Source organism: Plodia interpunctella, chromosome 4, assembly GCF_027563975.2.
Source record: "Plodia interpunctella isolate USDA-ARS_2022_Savannah chromosome 4, ilPloInte3.2, whole genome shotgun sequence".
Lineage (NCBI taxonomy): Eukaryota > Metazoa > Arthropoda > Insecta > Lepidoptera > Pyralidae > Plodia > Plodia interpunctella.
The window spans coordinates 7276013-7297257 of record NC_071297.1 but is presented as its reverse complement, the minus strand read 5'-3'; the positions used below and the strand labels follow the sequence as shown (position 1 = coordinate 7297257).

Sequence of the window (21245 nt, the reverse complement as noted above, 5' to 3'; positions counted from 1 at the left end):
TTCCCGGGGCTCAAAAACAGTAGCCTGACTTTGACCTCAGTTCCTCTGCTATATCCATAACAAATTTGATCAAATTAGTAGAATTATAAAGATCAAGGTCTACCGATTAAGATGACTATAACTTGAAAGACGTGGTAGAGAAATGGTCTCACATCAATAATCCAGTATTAGTAATTTAATTCCTTTGAATATTTCTAATAATAGTCTGCATAGAACTATGTTGAGTTGAGCAGCATTCGTTTCGGTGTAAATGTTGAACTAACTGTAACCATATTTATTTTGTCACAAGTTGATGTTTACTCCTCAGCTTATATTGATCAAGTTTATACCATCATTAACTAATTATTATAGCTGGTAACTCCAGCATTTAAAAATGCCTTTTGAAAATCAGATGTCTTTTGTGACTTGGTAAAAACTTACTCGTTATGCTTTTTTACGGTGAAGGAAACATATACGACTATGAAGAGAAGAACCTAATTGTATAACTTCGTATCAAATAAAGCGCAATATTAATAATAAAAAAAACAAATTACACATAGCGCAATATTAATTTCATATCACTCTTACCTTAAGGCGAAGTTCTTGCAAAAACAAGAGAACAAGAGTAAATTATTATTGCCAAAAGATTAATGACACCAAAGCCATATTTTATATATTTAATTATGTTTTGATTTTATATAGGTATATCCTTTAGCATGTTTATCAATAAAATATTTATTAACTTTTTAACGGGGCGTATATCACTCTTCGTAATTAAATTAAAGGAAAATTATGACACCCTCCCGTTTCTTGTCCATTTAAATAAGTCTTATAAAATACTGCTTTCGGCAAAAAACCTGGTGTTGCCAATGTAGCATAAATTTGGCCATGTCCCTATACGGTATTAGTAATGTAAATGTGAATTGGCCATTATTTATTAGCCACTTAATTAAGTTGATTGGCCTTGGATGCAATTATGCCTCATCAGACGAATTTCACAGTGCTGATACAAATATTGGTTAAAATTTTATTTAAAATATGGATGAAATTGTTTTAATATTCCTCTAACAATTATCTCTCTCATCTGAGCGTTTTCCTGGTTTTTTCTGCCTCCATAGAGCGTTGGAGTCCAGGGTCCACTTTCTTATGATTTCTCCACCACTACTAGTGTTGTTTTTATTACCTATTAGGTGGTGTCGTTTCGTCGGGCGTTTTTTCACATAAAATAAATAAATCTTTATTATCTCACTATAACCACTAAAAAGTTTACAAAATACCTGAATGAAATAAATACAAATATGGGAGAGAAGCACTGTTTCACGAAGAAATAAAACCTAACCACATGTAAAATATTATGTCATTCAATTTAAATTAAAACTGGAATACCCAGTATTATGAAGTTGTAAGATAATCAGAAGCGATTATTAAAATATCGATTTGATCGCATTAAGATAATCGGAATATTAATATGACCACCGCAGAACACGAATGCAATGATCTCAAAAAGAAACTCAGTAGGTACGGTCAATAACACAAAACATCTATAAATTCATTCTAAATTCGCTTCTAAATACACCTTAATTGAAACATTAAGAAGAGAAGTCTTATAGCATTTTAGTTCTACAATAGTTCATTAGTATAAGTAATGAACTATTGGAGAACGAAACGTAAGTATTTTTACTTTAAACAATTATTATGTAAAAAACCAATTAATAAATGTACTAGTAAAATAAAAATTAAACATCTGTCACGCAATAGTTCACTTATCTTTTAAAAAAATGCAAAGTACCAATATCTTATTCCTGTGGTATGATAGTTGCAGTTTCCTAAAAAAAATAAATTCTCGTTCTGTATCTACCTAACGCCTGTACATATTTAAAAGCAAAGTTCCTTAGATGTAATTGAGTAAGCAATGAGGGGCAATAGTAAGTATACCCATAAGATACGAATTGAAATGAATTTGAATATTCAATAAACTTACTTACTTAAAATTACATAATATAACAATATTTTCAGGTAGGCTTCTATAGAACACACCCTATGGAGACAGTGGTCCTACACGAAACCCACTGACCTCATTATACCTACCTATCACCAAGTTTTTAGTCTTTTAAGTATTTTTTAACGTTGTCTACATACGTTACAAGTAAAACCCGACCATGTGTAATAGTAAACAAACAAGAAACTTGGAATTTTTGAGCATAAGAAAATATTCATCGAATGCACCTGTACATTGAGCTATTAAAAATCAAGAAGCAAGTTCTCTAGTGCTCATGTGTGACCACAAACGGCGTCTATTTTAAGACAGGTGTTTATAATGGATTCTTCTTCAAGGGAGACCAACTCTTCAATATACCTACTTACCATTTTTTTTTGTTGCTTTATTTGTAAAGTTTACAATAGAGAGGGACAAGGATTTAGGTTTCCTATCATCGCAGTATTCAAAAAACAAAGTGACAAAACGTTGAATTTATGTATTGTGCATAGAAAGTAGGATTTTCCGAAACTTCCACTGAATCGGGAAAAGATGGTAGATATTTTTTACACATTTATGCAGTAGATAGCATGTAAAAGCTAGTGTTATAGAAGCTGAATTATTTTTATCTAAATGCATTTATATTTATTTAACATAAAGTACTCAATATATTGTACAAAGTGTTTACACAGCGAGGAACATATGTACTGGAAACGGCCTTTTTTTCAATATACTATTTATTAAACACATCATATTGCTACAGACAATTTGGCACACTTATTCAAGAAACATTGCGTGCGGACTACCAGTAGGTATACCGATCTAAATAGACATTTACTTCCGAAACAATCATTACTAAATAATCGATAACTGACCAGTTTTTAGTAGACTTCAAAGTAACGCAGGTGTTTTTGTTTGTATAAGAAACTAGATTATAGCTAATTGTTATACAGGTATGTGTGTAAATAAATTTACTTTTAACTATGTAATATTTTATACCTACCTCTATCTATACATTATTATAAATTACATTATTGTATTATTGTAAGTTTGTGACTTTGTGAGTTTGTGTGTGTGGGGCCAGTAATCTTCGAAACTACCGAACCGATTTCAAAAATTCTTTCACCATTAGAAAGGTACATTATCCAAGATTGCTATAGGCTATATTTCAACATCTAGTAATTCATAAAAAGAAACAAACAATGTAATAATTTAGAATGAAGATATAAGTACCTACCCCTATCTTTAATTGTCCAAAAACAATCAGCGATAAGTTAAATAATTGATGAGTAGGTACAGTCAACAGTACAACAACCTACTAAAATTCATAGCAAATTCGCCACTTATACTTCGTATAGGTATAGTAGAGATTCATGCAAAGTAAATACATGCGGCTGACTGTACGACAAATAGTAGTATATCTCCAAGTTAGGTACATATGAAATGTACATTTTATAACATAATTAAAAAATATGTAGGTATTTTATATAAGAGTGATTTTTTTTCCCATAGGTATATTTGCATCTACCAAATTTTCCGTAGTGTACGTAGTGCAAGCACATCTGTAATTACTGAACAGAAAGTTGCAATTTAAAATCTAATGAGTATATAGACTTGTTTTCGTACTATACATACAATTATACTTTAATGAAAACTAAAAAATACCGAATTTTTCCAAAAATAAAATTGACCGATTAAAGTGACATTTGATTATCGCGTTTCACTATGTGAATGCATTTATACATTTTATACCCAGGCAAAGTACCCAGGAAATATTATAACAGTTTTCCCAGTAACAACATCGTAAAAGTATGGTCACAGGACGCCACACAGGCACGCGACAGAACTACCGAAGCTGGCCAAAGCCGAACGCGTTGACGAGTTTCCTAATCGGGACATGGCGGACAGTGGAATGCAATAAGGGTCCCAAATAAACTATTATGAAAATCCCCTATGTACAGTCAATTGTATGTTTTATCAACCTGCATTGGCCTCTATGTGGCGGTGATAGAGGCTAATTTGCTTGATTCAGGCATGTTATTTTTGAATGTGCGTATAGCGTTCGTAAAGTCGAAGGTTTTACAAAATAACTTGATCGGGTACTTAAATTAGATAAATTAAACAGTATTTTTATATAGTTTGATGTTAATCAATCATATTAGGTCACAACAGAAAAGTAAATTGTTTCTATAAGCAACCTTCTTAACTGTATCAACATGTGCAAGTTAAAAGATAATATGATTTTTGATAGATTTCACAACTTTTAATCTGGTATCATCCAGCTGATAATGTTGGTATTAAGTAAAGCAAATAGCTAATATTATATAGGTACCTATCCTATATCAAACCATAGACGAACCATTGTCTCTAAAGCTATGCAAAGCAACGGCTTCAATCTCCAGTCTTCATTGTTTAACTATTACCACCTATAAATCTCCAAGTCTGAATAAAACCATGTGAATTCCTCAAGTGCCGTATGTAATCTTACCAAATGAGCAATATATGAGCCTGATTCGCTGATTAGCATTGAGTTTTAGCCATTATCCGGACAGTCATTGATGCACAATAGGAAGGCGCTCGTGCTAGCCGTTCATTCTTTTTGTCGCAGTCACTCAATACCATACTAGTGCACGAGTTACTTGTTACATATTTATATACGTCTCGATATGAAAATAGGTACATTTATATTATCCTATTTTGCACTTGTCTCGCGTAGAGTTGGACCTAAAAACAAAACGTTCACGTACCTGGCGAATATTGAGTGACAATCATATTGGAATTGCATTTTTTGTTCATTAAACCTTACCTTGGGGTGGTCGATAATATCTTACGTGGTTGTAAGCTTTGATGTGTAATATGGCGGTGTACACGCGTATTGTCTGCCAATTTAATGGCCGATCAAACCAGATAATCTTGACTGTGGAAAGAATACATGAAATCAAATTAGTGCCCTTTAAAATAAAAGCCTATTTCCAGTCGCCATAAAACCGTTCGAAGGATTGTTATTTATACTTAAACAAGCATGTGCAAGCCAGTTACTAGTCTCGGCATTGTTTCCTATCATTTACAAGTTGTAAAATACTTTTATGGCAATTATTGCTCTATCGGATTTATAAGGCGAATAAAGGTTAATAGACGTAACAAATATCGACAGCAATTAAGAAACACGATAAAGGAGGAGTTACGCTTCCAGTGATACTGGTAAATAAAACTACTTTATTGGTGAAACTGCAAAATTTATGTTTACTCACGCGAAATTTTCCGACCCGTTTTATAGGCTGTTTGGTAACATTGTAAACTTAGATGCCTACAATTTATAGACAGTTAATAATTCGTTAATACAACTAGAAAAATATTAAACATATTTTCATTCTTCACTAAAAAGTTAAATAATTAATGATTTTGTTAATTGGACATCCGATCTGACGTCAAGCATATTAATATCAAATTAAAACTTAACAATGGGCAGTGTTGCCATCTTTTTATCTATTCTCAATTTCAAATGAGCTAATCTCTCTGAAATATCAGGCAAGGGGACAAAGAATTTATGATAAAGCTTAATTAATATCTTATGGGTGTCTCAAAATGTACTTATTATAAAATATTGACTCGATTAGTTTCATTCATAAAGTTGACGAATGATGTGAGAAAAATATAACGTTTGGATTGCTCATTTCAAGCACAGTGAAATGTTACATAAATGCACTTGTATTTATGTAATATTTTACGGTACTTTATTTTCGAGTTTTCTAAAAAATCATCATCATTGACAAATAGACAGACACTTTTTCTTCAAAAATTTTAATCAACCCTTTTGAGTAATTTGATTTAATTTATTTCATAATGTACTAGTAGCATTTGATTACATTGAAACGTTAAATGAATAAATTGACAACCTGTTCGCCTCAATACTTACAGATTTGATTTCAAGTATGTACAGATTTATTCAAAACAGATAAATATCTAACAAATTTTTAAATAAATTGTCCCTTTTTGGTACAATGTACCTAAGAATAAATTACGGCGTAATTAATTATTTAAAATATGGCCCACAAAAAAAAATACTTATGGCATAATAATATTAAATCTGTGTAACTTTTCTTACAAATTGCAGATACAATTATTGCATTTAATCTTACAATCTACTAAACTAATCGATGATTTAGAGGCATCCTATGGCGAGCCAACAAAAAGTTCCGCACTTTGATTTAAGTCGATGTTCGACTAATCGCATTTGTTTGAAATGAGACGATTAACTTGATTAGAAAGCAGATGTCGCTAATGAGTAGCTAATTCTACAAATGCTTAGCGCACAGGTGCTCACAGGTACCTTTATCATGATAGTGTATAATGATACACATTATATTTAGATAGGTACTTAGACAATAGCTATAGTTGTTGAGGTGAAATTAAATATTAAAAGTTTTAAGTGAACTTCAGAGTGAACTATCATTCCAATACTACCTACAGCTGATCATGTATTTTCAGGGTTGTAGTCGTAGTAAGTATAGTTATTTATTGGAACTGAATATCATCATGTACTTAAACCCATCCTAATCCAAAATTATTTTAGAAATGCGAAAATGTGCCTTGCTTTCTTCTTGAAATTTCGCTTATAAAGTAAGAAGGTGAAGGATGAAATACAATTCTTCGATCTGGAAAAACGTACTTGACATTGAGAAATTAACACGAGCGACGCCGCGGGCATTATATTTTGATATACATGTAATATATAAAAAATATTTTCAACCTACACGAATATCCTAATATAGAATTATACATTGTCGTATATAAAAAACTGACACTAGGAAAAACATTATTAAAATGTATGTAAGACTTATAATTTTGGACACATGAAACACATTATAAATTATCACCAGGAAAATTACTAATACATTATTTAGATTTCTATGACTACCTACAGCAATATACACATATGTGAACCTTTTAAATGTTATAACTGTGACCCTATAAATCCTTATCTTTATTACAATCGTTAGTGACCGCCTATTTTAGTTGATCGATGTAAGCTGTATTTACGACGACAAGTCATCTATCACCTTAATATATTTTTTTATTATAATTTCTAAACTACCAGAAAACGTCAAGGCTAAACTAATAGTACATATCGATTAATAAATTTGCGGATAAAGCCATGCACTCACTGTCGTGCTAACGTAGGTACGAATATTTTCGATTAATTCGATTATTTATCCGAGTAAATTACTTGAATAAATTAACTTATATTTTTATGTGTCTCAATTCGTTTCAGCTTAACAAGATTAAAATGTTGTAAACATTTTAATCTTGTTAAGCTGAAACGATTTATTTTATTAGGAAAATTTAAATTCCCTATGCGTTATATGCGAGCATCTCAGAAAACAGAATATTTTATCTAATCTAAAGCGAGCACATACTGAACACGAAGCTTTACCAAACAGACCTTGACATTGATTACTGGTAACAAACATTGTATATACTCAACATACGCAATACCGGATTTAATAGTCATACACCGACCAACACTTACCAAATGGGATTCGTGGGAGAACCTAATCACGGGTTGATTACTCGATTCGACTGCAATTGGTTTGCAAACCGCCGAGTTATAGCTGAAATCGAGAAAGTCATCTAATAAGGGTTATGTAAAGACGTATAGGGTGTCATAAGATTATGGTGATAGCTTGCATAAGACATAGGAATAGATAAAACCACATGGGTAATATAAAGTACTGAAAGGCAACAATAGCATTTCCAAAGAGGGTTTACTAACGCCAACCCCAGCCTGCCTGCCGGTCGTAAAATCACAGCAACAAAATTATAAGACAAGTCTCAGTTTCAGAATTAATCACCACAAGCTTCGGAAAACATAGTCAGGAAACTTGCATTCAACATAATCTATCAAGTAGTATAAAATGAGTACAAATTAATTGATTGATAGGACTAGGAACTGCTTGCTTAACTTAACACAGGATAGTATTGCAATGTTTGAGCTCTCATTTGTAAAGTCAGGTTGTCCAAGCTATACACCGAGGCAGGATAAATAACTAGGTAGTATGTCCTGACCCCTGAATTGGGGAAAAAGGAAACATATTGAAAATAGAAGAGGGAAAATGTTAGGACAGTTGATACGACACGATGCATCCTTCAGAATTATTATAGAAGGAAAGGTGGAAGGGAAAAGAGGCCCAGGTCTTCCTAGGCCCCTTTTCCCTTCCACCTTTCCTCTAATTTTAATTTGTTTGGTGTAACTAATTCTAATTAATTAATTTGTTTGGTGTAACTATCCAAGAGATAGTTACACCAAACAAATTAAAGAAAAAGTCTTTTCGTAACAAGAAGTGAAGGAGTTGGCATTGGAAAGAGAACAATGCAAGGAACTCCACCGACAAGAGCCTCGCTCTTAAATTACATGATGTCTCACCATCATCATCATCTGCAGACCTTCGTGACCAACTGCAGGGTACCTGAATCCAGCAGTGGGTCTCCTTCACCAACTCATTGTAGAAATCACGCGTTGGTTTTATAATCGCATGTCGATAATAGACAATAAAAGCAGCCTCTGTAGCATAGCGTCTGCATAACAATTGAAGTCAGGATGCAACCACGCCTAAACTGCAATCCGACTGGTTCAACAACATTAAACTCGTAAATAAATCAACCACTACTGATTCCAGATATCGGCTACTCACTATATGCAATAGATAATTATTACTATACCCACGTCTTTAATGCCCGCTCCACACTATCGGCGAACAGTTTGCCAAACTTTGGCAATATATTGCTGGTTTTACATTGCGGTAAATAAAAGCACTCATCCTAACGCAATGTTCACGCATTCGTGTCGGCATGTGTCTGAGTTGCGCGACAGTGTGGAGCTGGCATAATAGTGAGTAATCCAATTATATGTATCCGCCCTGACTAATAGGTATAAGTAGGTAGTTAGTAGCAAGTGAACCGTTTGCTTAGAATAGGATATCACCCAAAACTCCCGTGGTTTTCGTCGTACGAAGCGATTAAGGAATAACGCCTTAAAGTAGGAATATTTTTAGGAATAATGCTGACAAACTTTACAGGCTAATAACGACTAACCAACACATTGATCGTATGTCTAATTATGTATCTAGGTATGCCTGTTTTTAACCCCCGATGAGTGAAGGATAAATTTTACGTGTCTGTGCATTGTATATCTATCCATGACATCGTAATAACCAAACGATTGAAACAATTTTGAGCTAGTTATTTTTAAAACAACATTTAGTCATGAGTGTTCTTAGGTGTGTTTGAAAAATATGTGTACAGCCATTTGGAAATCGTCAGCTTTTTTCTAGCAGATGAGATGATGCCAGTGACTTTGAAGGGGGTTTCTTAAAATTTTATGAAGGTTTTTATTCTCTTTCACACAAAGATGCTAGGTAAACTTACGTAAGGTATCTTTTAAGTAATCTTTCAGGATTCCCAATCTTAAAATCGTTATTTCGGTGTCTGAATGTCTATTAGTCAAGACCAAGATATATTTATAGAAATGCGTAAATTTATAACGTTGGAAAATTATTATAATATTAAATAACACACTCATGTCATCCTTTGCAGTAAATATATTAAATGTTGTGTACATTCGATGCAAGCTCACATGAAACTGAGCTGCTTTTTGTACAAGTTACGCGTCAGACTATTCATACATCACTGACGGTAGTCAATCTTGTACAAAAAGTAGTGAATGAATAAATATAATTCATTCATACTAATTGAATATTGGCCGCTTGACAGTAGATATTACAACAATCAATCAGATAGCTAAACTAACAGATATTTTTGTCCGCCTAGTGAGTAATATCCGCCTAATGTATGAAATAATTATGAAGTAGTTACTGATATTTTAATACTTCTTGCATTCCTCTAGCTACCTTATGATTGCGCATAAAATTTTGACCGCCTGCCTGACTTCAAATGAAAAGATATGGAATACCTAGTACTATTCTAAGACGGAACAACACATTCCGCCTTATTACCTTAGCTTAATTAGCCTGGGAAAAAGCTTCATCGAAAAAAATCTGAAAACTGCTAAAATAAGTGACTTAAATGATGTTATCTAACATGGTCACAAATAATTACAAAACGAAAACGTTGTATTATTTTAAATTACCAGTGACCGGCCTTGAAGTGGAGATATAAAAAAAATCAAATGAAAATTAAGACATTTAAATTTATGAATTAAGGTTAAATTAAATTACCTTTTATTTTCTTTAGATACTCTTACTTAAGGTGACTTAATAGTTACAATATTAGTAGTTATTTTGGGCTCTAATTACAATAGGTCAATGTATAGAGGTAGGTACTCGTAAATACGTACTAAATTCTTGGGCTATTCTATACGAGCATAATTCGATAATCAACTTAAACGATATTAAGAAATGATAAATCTCCACTTCTCACGGTCGTCGACATCCCTAGTTGTATATGTCCATTATAATATAATTACAAAGTATTGTTGGAAATAGTAACCTTTTAGTTTTGTCTATGACTCTTTTGTCTTTGGTTTTTGTTTTCCGTTCGCTATCTCTTTGTGACCTTTTATTCATTAACCCTATAATAATTACAGTCCTACTAATATTTTCATTAATAAACAAATATAAATAAATCAACTTTGCTTTCCGCCTCTGTGAGTCCTTGTTCTTGTTTCTGTCATTGTCATAGACCATTGTTATTAATGAGAGCGCCATGGGGCATCGATTACATGAGAAATTTAGTTATCTTTATATTCGAATATGATCAGTAAACTATTGTGGCGTGTGATTCCGCCCTAGAATAGGACCATTCCATGTCCTCCCGTAGATGATGTAAGTCAGGCGCAACTCTAATTTGCGCCTGCGCCCGACTGTTTGGGAAGAAACTGGGCAAGTACTGGGCGTAAACTCATCTCTGGACCTGTGGAATGTTAAAAAATTGTCTAAGTCATGACAATGTGGTCAGCATACGCACCACCCACCCGACCGTGAAATCGGAGGGCGTGACAACGCACCACTCCGGCGCACATTGCATAATTACTTGCACAATTAGTTAACATGTTTACTTGTTTTCTTATTCTTTACTTCGCTTGTTTATCGTATTCTAAAGAGCAACTAACTAAATATGTCACAACTAAAATGGTTTCTTTCAACTTACATTTAAATTTTTAAATTTGCCTGGCCCTTATAAAAGATTTCACCATTGAGTCAATTTTAAAACTAGAATGTATACTAATAAAATTAAGTACTATGTGATATGTATTAATTACGTAATCATACCTATATTAGAGCTTACCATAAGCGTTTTATGGCTAAAGAAGAGCAACCCGCTTACCCTAAGCGCTGAAATGAAAGAAATAGACCTCACCTCTGTTATCTTCGCGGTTTCCCAATTTACGGCTGTGGCGTCTAAAGCCCGGGGTCCGTGTAAATAATAAATAATAAATAATAATAATATAAAAGAGATAGTGTACCTTCACACCAGAAGGCTAATGACTGTCCATTACAAGCTTAACACGAATAGATGAATATTATGACTTTCTAAGTCGGTCTAAGTTATGTGGGTACCAAGGCTGTTTCAATGGATTTATTAAAGGTTTGCAAAATATGGGTTAATATTTATATAGTAAATTATCATGGTGTAACATAAATAATAAACGTTAAAATGCCCTTTTATGACCGTAACGAAAACAGTTTTTTCTAATGTCCATAAGCTTTTTCGGAAGACAATGTTTCGCATTATGTTTGTATTCTAGTGCAACAAAATTTTATATAATATAATAATAATCAAAACGTTATATTCCTAATGTTAAAATATATAATAAATGATCAAATATTACATAAAAAACAGTGACTCTGTGATGAGAACGACAGTTTATCCATACTAATATTATAAAGAGAATACACAATTTTATAACAAAATCCGTTGCGTAGTTAAAAGATCTAAGCATACATAGGTACAGACAGCGGCAAGCGACTACCTTTTAATACCTACGACATAAAGAAGGGTGTTGAAAGTGTCTCCGTATGTCTGTCCGTGGCATCGTAATATTCAAACGGCTGAACAGTTTTTAATCTTGTTTGTTTTCATTTATCGGTAGTGTTCGTAGCTTATGTTTGGAAAAAGTGTGTCAGCACTTTTCTAGCAGATGAGAGGACGCCAGCGACTTCGGAATCGAGCGGGAGTTTCTTAAATGTTTAATTTAGTTTTTATTATTTTTTGGTTTTAAAAAGGTACTTAACTATTTTTGGGAATCACTGTATTCTTGACTCGAACATTTAATCCAACATTTTTCCTCCTACACGTCCATATATAAGTCATTTGTCATTGGGTCATTGTCCTATAATTTTTATTTTATTTATATGGACAAATCACAACGATTGAGTAAGCAAAATAAGTCGAGACTTTAGAACACACACTCAACGTTAGTAAGTATACATATTTATTATCATATTTTCCATCTTGACCGACTGGGGATCGAACCCGGGACCTCTAGATTGCTATGGTCCGACATGATAATCCTTTAACATGCTACATAGGTCGTCATATTTTAACGAAAATGTAATTTTTGCCACATAAGCTTCTATTGTCAACGGAGATCTTGATGCATTCCACGCATGACCAAAAAATGATGTCCGTGCAGTAAATGGTTGATGTTTGAAGCCGACGCTGCGTGCATCATCACGGCAAACTTAACGTAACAATGCATTATCATTGAAAATCAACCGACGTTGTGGAAAATTTCAATTCGGTAGGATAAACGGAAGTAGGTGAGATTTGATTACGGTCGGGCAAACATCGAGACACATGAAACTATATAAAAACTTTTGAAAATAGTTCACCTAATGTTGTTTTATAGAAGTATTCCACGGAATATTTTAAGTAACGTGTACCTATTATAGTATGTAGTTCATTTCCCACTAAGTAAAGACCTGTATTCAGATAAAGAATCTTATCTGGATAATTACCAATAAGATTCTTATTATAGTTGATTATGTAGCTGAATCATGTAACCAGTATTTTAAAAAAATATATTAACGAATAAGAAAGGTTACTTTTTGGTATCAAAAGTTGCTTTCAAAAATAAGTTGTTTTTAAACAAAAATTTCACCATTATAATGTTAGTTGCAATAAATGTGTGTGTTCCAAATACTAAACATTCTAATCAATTTTGAAAACTAAAACCCAAAAGTTTTAATTTTGTTACGACAACTATTCCGTGACAATTTGTAAAAAGACCGGTCTACCTCCTACTCGTTAGGGTTGTCAAAATTTTGAGATTCATAAACTGAATTATTTTTTTGCATTTTACATGAAACCAAGTTGTATAGTTACTAAAAGTTAGTAATTATAAAGCCTATTTTGACTACATAAACTTGATATTATACTTTCTTCTGGTCAACTGCATGTCAAGGTACCTTGCACTTTCAGTACAGTAATACCTATTATTGTAATTTTGGATTGATTTATATAGAGGTAATTGCTGACTACAGTATGATAACAATGAATTGCATTGCACGCACGCACCTCCGTTTTTCAGATAATAGTTATGGCGTGTCTTATTTCTTTGTAATTTTAAACGGCGGATATCGTTTATAGTCATTGCTGCTTTAAATTAACTGCCTAATTAAAATAGATGGCTTAGAAGTACTTAACTAGATCACACACATATACAAGTTGGATCGAGGGAAAGATGAACATTTAATTTCAATAATTATTTGGCAGGCGTTTTATGCCATATTCCATATAGTGCCATAACTATATAGTGTCTTCACTGCTTAGTAAAATTAAACAATTATAAACAGCATGATACGAAATTATCTGTATTTCCTTATTTAAACGTCACTATCCTTTACAGAAAAGAAGGCAAGGTTGAGCTTTTTGTAACGTATATAAAATATTGTAATGAAATAGGTACATATAACTTATTTTATAGACACATCGACAAAAAAACACAAAAAATGTAATTCGGTGAGTAGCAGCCCTGTTACCCATAACATGCCGGGTAGGAGTCGGCTGATACACGGTTTTATAAACTAGAGTAACATGCGTATCTTTTAGTTGCACCCGAACTACCACCGGTCCTGGTTCTTATCACAAACACCGTACGTGATCTTGACTTTATAACCGTGATTTTTATCACTTTTAGATCTATCCCTGCTTGATTAATCAGCCATCAATGAGCGCGCACGCAAATTGGTAGCAGTAAATTATGTTGTAGAATTTGTGTTATTGTGGCAAACTTTGTGTGAAACAAAAAGTATGTGAATTTTGAGAAAGAAAAAAGTGGTATAATTTCTTATTTCATTGCGGCATTTGACATTACTTTTGTAAATTTATTGAAATATATGTAAATAGTTTTTAATGTTACGTTTGTAAACTAGTAATACTTTTGAATTTCTATTGTGCTGCTTAGAAATTACGAAAACGTAATAACTTGACACTATTATTTTTGTAATCTACAAGTCAATGTATGCATGTATGTATGCCTCTATAGACAATTTAATTGATGTTAATTGATGTTAGTAAATAATGGTTTCAATGGTAGACATTAACAACAATAGTAATCTGTGTTTGAAATAGAGTCAATATTTTCTACTTATTTACTTAAAAGTAAATAAATAACCAGTGCTGTAAATGTTATTATAAAATGTGCAATTGTATAATAATAATAAGAAATAACAAAAAGCAAATGTTTTATCCCAAAAATGTCAAATAGAAAAACAATTTTGATGGAATTTATTTCCAGAATACTTATAAGTACCTTTAGTCGCATATAATCCACTATGTAAAAATGGCCACTGTATCAAAATTACCACAGTATCAGAAGAGTCACTTTAAAATGTCCCATTATCAGAATGACCACTGCACCAAATTTTACGACTGTCTTTACGACCTAATGACACAGGTGATACAGTGATTTTTTTCAAAAACAAATCTAAATCGATTTCTCATGGCCTTCGTTCACTTGGTTAGTTTTACCGCAAATGCAGTAGAACGCTCGTTTAGAATTATTATTTATAGATGTTACAAATTATTATTTATGTTGGTATACGCATTTTCAGCCACCGGTCCGGGACCCACTTTTTGTACTGTTTTATTGTAATGTAAATAAGTTAGCTGCATCTGCAGCAATCAATCCCCTTGTGTAACCATTGCGAAACGCTAACGGTCAGTACAGTACAATACAATAGGTACCGAGCCTAATATTACTTAAATTGACCGCAAGTATTGGTGATAAACTAAACTGTTCTAGTATTTAATAAAATAGGGTGCTAGAATAAAGCTTAATTTTTAGACCAGGAATAGTATATCACTGATTTTCTCATTAGGTTCTTAAATCCCACCTGTCTTTCGATATATATCGTTTAAACTCTAGAAGTGATTCGAATGAAATTTCTTGTACTAATAATCAGATTTAAACAGTTATTTTATTAAATGTTTTTGTAAATTTCAGACACCCAAAAATGGCAGCCAGGATTCTAATTCTATGCTGCGCAGTGTCATTCGCCTCCGCGGCGGTGAAGCTCCAGGAGTTGTATTCGTGGAACGCGTTAGATTGGAACTACCCCGATTCCATATCGAAGCAACAAGCAATCATATCAGGTGCTCTGAGACCTGAGAACGCCCTTCCGGTAGGAGTGGAGAAATGGAGAAACAAGCTTTTCGTCACCGTCCCTAGATGGCGTCCAGGTAAGATTATTATATTAGATGCATGGATTTAGTATCGATGATTTACATCTAAACTAATGAGCCAAGTCCAGTCATGCCACGACATAGCTCAGTCGCGCTCCGTCGTTTTAATGTCTTACAGTAAACGCAGAAATTTTATGAAGTTTCGATGTACTCAACACGTGGATCACATGCTCCATGTGTTGATGTACGAGTACATCGAAACTTCATTCATTCATTTCATTGTAGATATACGTGGCTCTTAGAGTCCATTATACATATCGGCTTATTATATGTCCTTAATAAATTTTGTTGTTACCCTAAACATTCGTGATTCGTCGTCATTTTCCCCACATAACATCTATTTGTACTATGTGAGAATAAACACTTCATTCTTCAAGCAGGTTGTGCTATAAACTAAATAGGTATTTATTATTAATATAATTGACCAAAATTGATATTCATTACATTTTCACAACTTTGTTTCTCGATTAGATTATATTGATCATGTGCAGTAATCTGTTCCTGTAAGTCTTACATCTGCATTGGACATGCAACGCAACTGCACAAAATTATATAAATTAGTTCAAATTAGTTTCTGCGGCCTCTGCGATTACAAGCCGCGGACAACTTCATGGTTTTCTGCTGCATTCGATTCTTATCTAGATAATTTTCGGTCATTATTGTCCAAAAACATTGCAAAGTTTTGTAATTTATTTAGTTTTACCTGTTTTACCTAGTTGTAAAACAAAGTTTAAATTCAGTGAAGATTGAAATAAAATAGTTTTTATTTCAATCTTCACTGAATTTAAAGTTTTCAATTTCTGTTTTGATAAGTATAAGTGGACAATTTTTTTTAACCTTTTTATGACACGTCCCACTGCTGGGCAAAGATTTCCCCCTTATTTTTCCACCTATCTCGATCCAAAGCCAAGTTTGAATATTCTTTTATAAATTTGTTTAGGGCATGCCATTTACTCTGTCGTCTGCCTCTACCTCTCCGGCCCTCAAGTACCCAAAAAAAGATTACTTTTGCCCACCTTTTTTAATTTTGGAATGGGACAAAATATTTTAGATAGATGAAATTATCCATCTTTGCGATATATATGTCCTTAGATGAAATAACATATAGAGCATTCAATCGCTCGTTGCAAAAATTCTACAGATGTTCACTTACAATGTAGTTACCTACTCGTAATCATTCAATTGCCTCAGTACCTGTTAGCACGTAACTACTATTAAATTACATACAAGACCTACCGACTTATGTGATGCGTGAGGTATCATTAGATTCCTTTATTTAATACCTATCTAAAGAAATTCAATAAATAAATAAAAACTAGCGACCCGCCCCGCTTCGCCCGATTGCAATATAATATAATCCTCTTTTTTTCTAGGCATCCCTGCAACCCTGAATTACATACCGTTGGATGGTCCGTACGACCCGTCTCCGAAACTGAACCCCTACCCAGATTGGAAAGGCAACGAGTTGGGAAATTGTGAAAGCGGCCTCAACACCGTGTACAGAATCAAGGCGGACAGCTGCAACAGACTGTGGGTGCTGGACGCTGGCACTTATGGATATGGTGAGAATTGTCGCTGTCTGTGGAATAAAGATCGATCACTTAATTCTTGCCATAGCATAGCAAAGTTAAAGAAATTGTGAAAAAAATGCTAGCACCACCGTCACATTTTTGTTTCATTTATTCAAAGTGAAAACTAAAAAATATTTCAAGAAATTATGCTACACTAGATTAGATAAAGAATGTTATTAGATAGTAGGAATTTCATTTTAAAAAATCCCTTAAACAAAATTATAGCCACGACTTGTTTAACCTTAGTCATTTTTTCATTTATTTCAGATCCAAATGTCACTAACGTCTGCCCATACTCTTTGAATGTGTATGACTTGAATAGAGACCAGCGCATCCGCAGATACGTATTCCGTCCCGAAGACATAGTGTCCACCACCTTCATCGCCAACATCGCCCTTGACATGGGATCCAGTTGTGAAGACACCTTCGCTTACTTCTCTGATGAACTTGGATACGGATTAATTGTCTATTCCTGGGAACAAAACAAATCCTGGAGGTTTAGCCACAGTTATTTCATGCCAGATCCGTTGGTTGGTGATTTTAATATTGCGGGACTTAACTTCCAATGGGGAGCTGAAGGAATTTTCGGAATATCAACCTCGGCTATTGGGGCTGATGGATACAGAACACTTTACTTCAGCCCGCTATCGAGTCATACCGAATTCTCGGTATCCACGAGAATTTTGCGTGATGAATCGAAAGTTAGGGGCTCCTACAAAGATTTCAAAGTACTAGGGCCGCGTGGCCAAAACGCTCATACCACGTCGAAAGTAGTCGATGAATCTGGAGTACAACTGTTCAACTTGATTGATCAGAATGCTATCGGTTGCTGGAACATAGCTCTTCCGCATCGACCACAGAATGTAGCCGTCGCTGACAAAGATGATGTAGGATTAGTCTTTCCAGCTGATATTAAAATTGACGATAATAAAAACGTATGGGTATTATCTGACCGAATGCCTGTATTTTTAGAAGCAGAATTAGATTACAGTGACATAAATTTCAGAATATTCACAGCTCCTCTGCAGACCTTGATAGAAGGCACTGTATGTGAACCAAGAGTTCCGGTTGCTATCAAACCTGCAAAATATAGAGTACAAGAAAACGCAGAAGTAGATTTTCCTTTAAAACCACAACTTAACTATAATAACTATGCTCCGGCACCAATGTTATGGCCGCCATCTCCAATGCCATACGACTATTTATCTCAAAATCTTCTTACTAAGAACCAGCTCCCAAGTTACGTTGAAATAGATTATCCTAAACAGCCATCCGTAGCATATAATGTGCAAACAAACAAACAAATATCTCAAAACAAAAAACCATGGTATGTCGCCCGCAATTATAATGTATACGAGTGAAAATGAGTAAGTTTTGAATAAAATCAACATTATTTAGGAATAGAGTGACTATACCTAGATTTTGAATACGAATGGCAAATGACACGAGGCTCGTTAGATATAATATAATAATATCTAATTTATTCCCAGATTTTAGTTAGCTGTGTGTCAAATAATTAAGGTAGGCTATAGGTATTTTGAAACTATTAGCTACTACGATTTCAGTATTAACAAATATTATCGTATATTGCCATCATCAAACTCTCAGACAAAAGTTATTATATTAATTATAGTAACTTATTGCACGATTGTAACCAGAGAGAAAAATATATGTATAATTATGTAAATTTTGGTATACGTACCATTTATTGTGTAAGTTTTTGTGTAGGTATATGTGAATTATTAGTACGAAATATTGGCCTACGTACCTGTCTTAGATAATAAGATAATACATTTCTACTATATTCTTATAAGAAGCTATTTAAACCTAAATAAACGTACTTTTGTAATTGTAGTTTACATTTACACATATTCATTCATTCGCTTCGTTACGCTTGTAAGAAATTATACACATGAACCTTTTCCACACTATCTGTTAGTGAAAACCTTACAAAAATCTATCCGGTAGTTTTAGAGTTTATCGAGTTAATACAGAAGTAGTATGCTCAACGGCTTACTGTACGGATATATTTTTTTATCACGTCATGTTGAAATCTAAACGACGACGGCGCCAGTTTAGTCAAAATTTATTTAATAAATAATAATCAATTTATTTATTTATAAAATGCGAAGTTTTTACGGCTAAATCGCTGGACCGATTTTGATGAAATTTGGTATACATAGATTTAAAGGTTCATGTTCAAACATAGGATAGATTTTTTCAAAAATCAACCCCCGTTGACTATAATGGGGGTGAAATTATGTGTTCCGTTTTCGCAGAATAACTCACGTGGGCGAAGGCGCGGGCAAAAGCTAGTACGATACTAATTTACACGAGCGATTCAAGCTGGGATGGTTTAACAATAAGGTTTTATCTAAGGTCAGCAGTGGACTGGTGCAACTCACCCTAATTAAGGTAATTTTTAACGTAAATATTTCAAACAAACAACTTATCTCAGATCAAATCTGAGGATTAACTAACTTCCTCTCACTCGTTTATGATAAAAATATTAGAAAAATATATTGTTAATTATCCCCATAAAAATATACTAAGTACTACAATATTTTATGTGTTGTTAGTTTTTAGAAATAACCTCTGCTTAAACTATTGGGCCTCGATTAATTATAGTAGGAATGATTTATATTTCTCCCCAATCCATACTTATATCATAAACGCGAAAGTCTTTGTGTCTGTCTGTCAAACCGCTGGGACAATTTTGTTGGAAAATGGTTAAAATCTTATCCGCAAAGGGCCCGCGTTGTAGATCATGACCCATACTCCTCATTTATCCATAAAAGGCCTGTGCCCCAGCAGTGGGTGCGTTTAAATGTTATTGATGATGATTTAAAGACATAGTTTTTCATGTCTATTGTGGAAGATATGGTTGAAGGTTCCCAATTATTGTTTATTTTCATGCAAACGACATTCATCATTCATCACGATATTTAAGGCGATCACTCACTGGTAGCGTTCGTTACAATAATAATGTCACATTTCATACTGAAGTCCTACTACAATTCACTATTGGACAGATCTTGTTTTCGATAGAAATTAAACACAATTACACGTTTATTTGTTAGACAAATTAAAAATCCCCCGACTTTCAATATTCATTTCGCTATAATTTTTGAACGGCTGAACCGATTTTGATCAAACATATCTAAGAACCACCGCATATTAGCTATCTATCAATTTAAAACAAACTGCATCCAAATCGGTTCACCCGTTGATGAGCTACGGTGTTACGTAGGCTGATAGACACACTTAGCGGTCAAACTTATAACACCCCTTGTTTTACGTCGGGCGTTAAAAAATGCAATAATCTTATCGAAGTAAACGTTTTATGTATTAAAAACGTTTACTCGTAGCCTTAATTTCTACTTTTTTTCTTAAAAATAATTAAACTAGGTTTTTTAAATCTATTAAGAAAGGTATTAAACCGATGAAATTATAATATAATATTTCATCAAAAACAACCGAATATTTACTCCGACAAGTTTTCGAGATATTTGTGAATATGCACCTTTACTTCAGCAACAGAGGAGAGAAAAAAATAACGTGACTGATTCTTTAATGTGAAATTATTTACAGAGCACGAAAACAATGAAAATAGTACAATCGCTTAGAACGTGTATGGATGTATACTTGGGCTGCAAAATAAAATGTTCATTCAATCAAAAGCACGTAAATAAGAATATTTTCTTTATATAACTAACTATTGTTAGTTATATAAAGTTATCTATTTATGAAGTATAAAAGTTAAATTTCGCCTGATCTTGGAGGTCAAAACTCAAAAAGTGCTAGGCTACAGGGCTTCATGCCGTCAAAGATGGTACACGTGACAACATATCTTCATTTCATTCCACCCAAACTGTCGCAGTTTTAATTCGGTAGGAAGTCATATAAAAATCGGTAGGAAGTAGGATAAATAGATCATTAATAGCATCAATGATAATATTTCGACCTTGCAACATCGTTCTGCACTTTAAAAATGACCGGCAAATTCAGATTATATA

General features: G+C 33.4%; 1 protein-coding gene across 2 annotated transcripts; it reads left to right on the top strand.

Moving 5' to 3' along the window:
* The first annotated feature begins 14003 nt into the window (after nucleotides 1-14003).
* On the top strand, nucleotides 14004-18617 carry LOC128669544 (protein yellow-like). Of its 2 annotated transcripts, none has more exons than XM_053744446.2 (4): nucleotides 14004-14067; nucleotides 15420-15655; nucleotides 17032-17220; nucleotides 17497-18617. In XM_053744446.2, the coding sequence occupies exons 2-4, from the start codon at nucleotides 15430-15432 to the stop codon at nucleotides 18588-18590; spliced, it is 1509 nt and encodes a 502-aa protein (XP_053600421.1). In that variant the 5' UTR covers nucleotides 14004-14067; nucleotides 15420-15429; the 3' UTR covers nucleotides 18591-18617. The 2 variants fall into 2 exon arrangements, with proteins under 2 accessions (XP_053600421.1, XP_053600420.1); XM_053744445.2 differs by lacking the exon at nucleotides 14004-14067 and adding an exon at nucleotides 14987-15133.
* Nucleotides 18618-21245: the final 2628 nt, after the last annotated feature.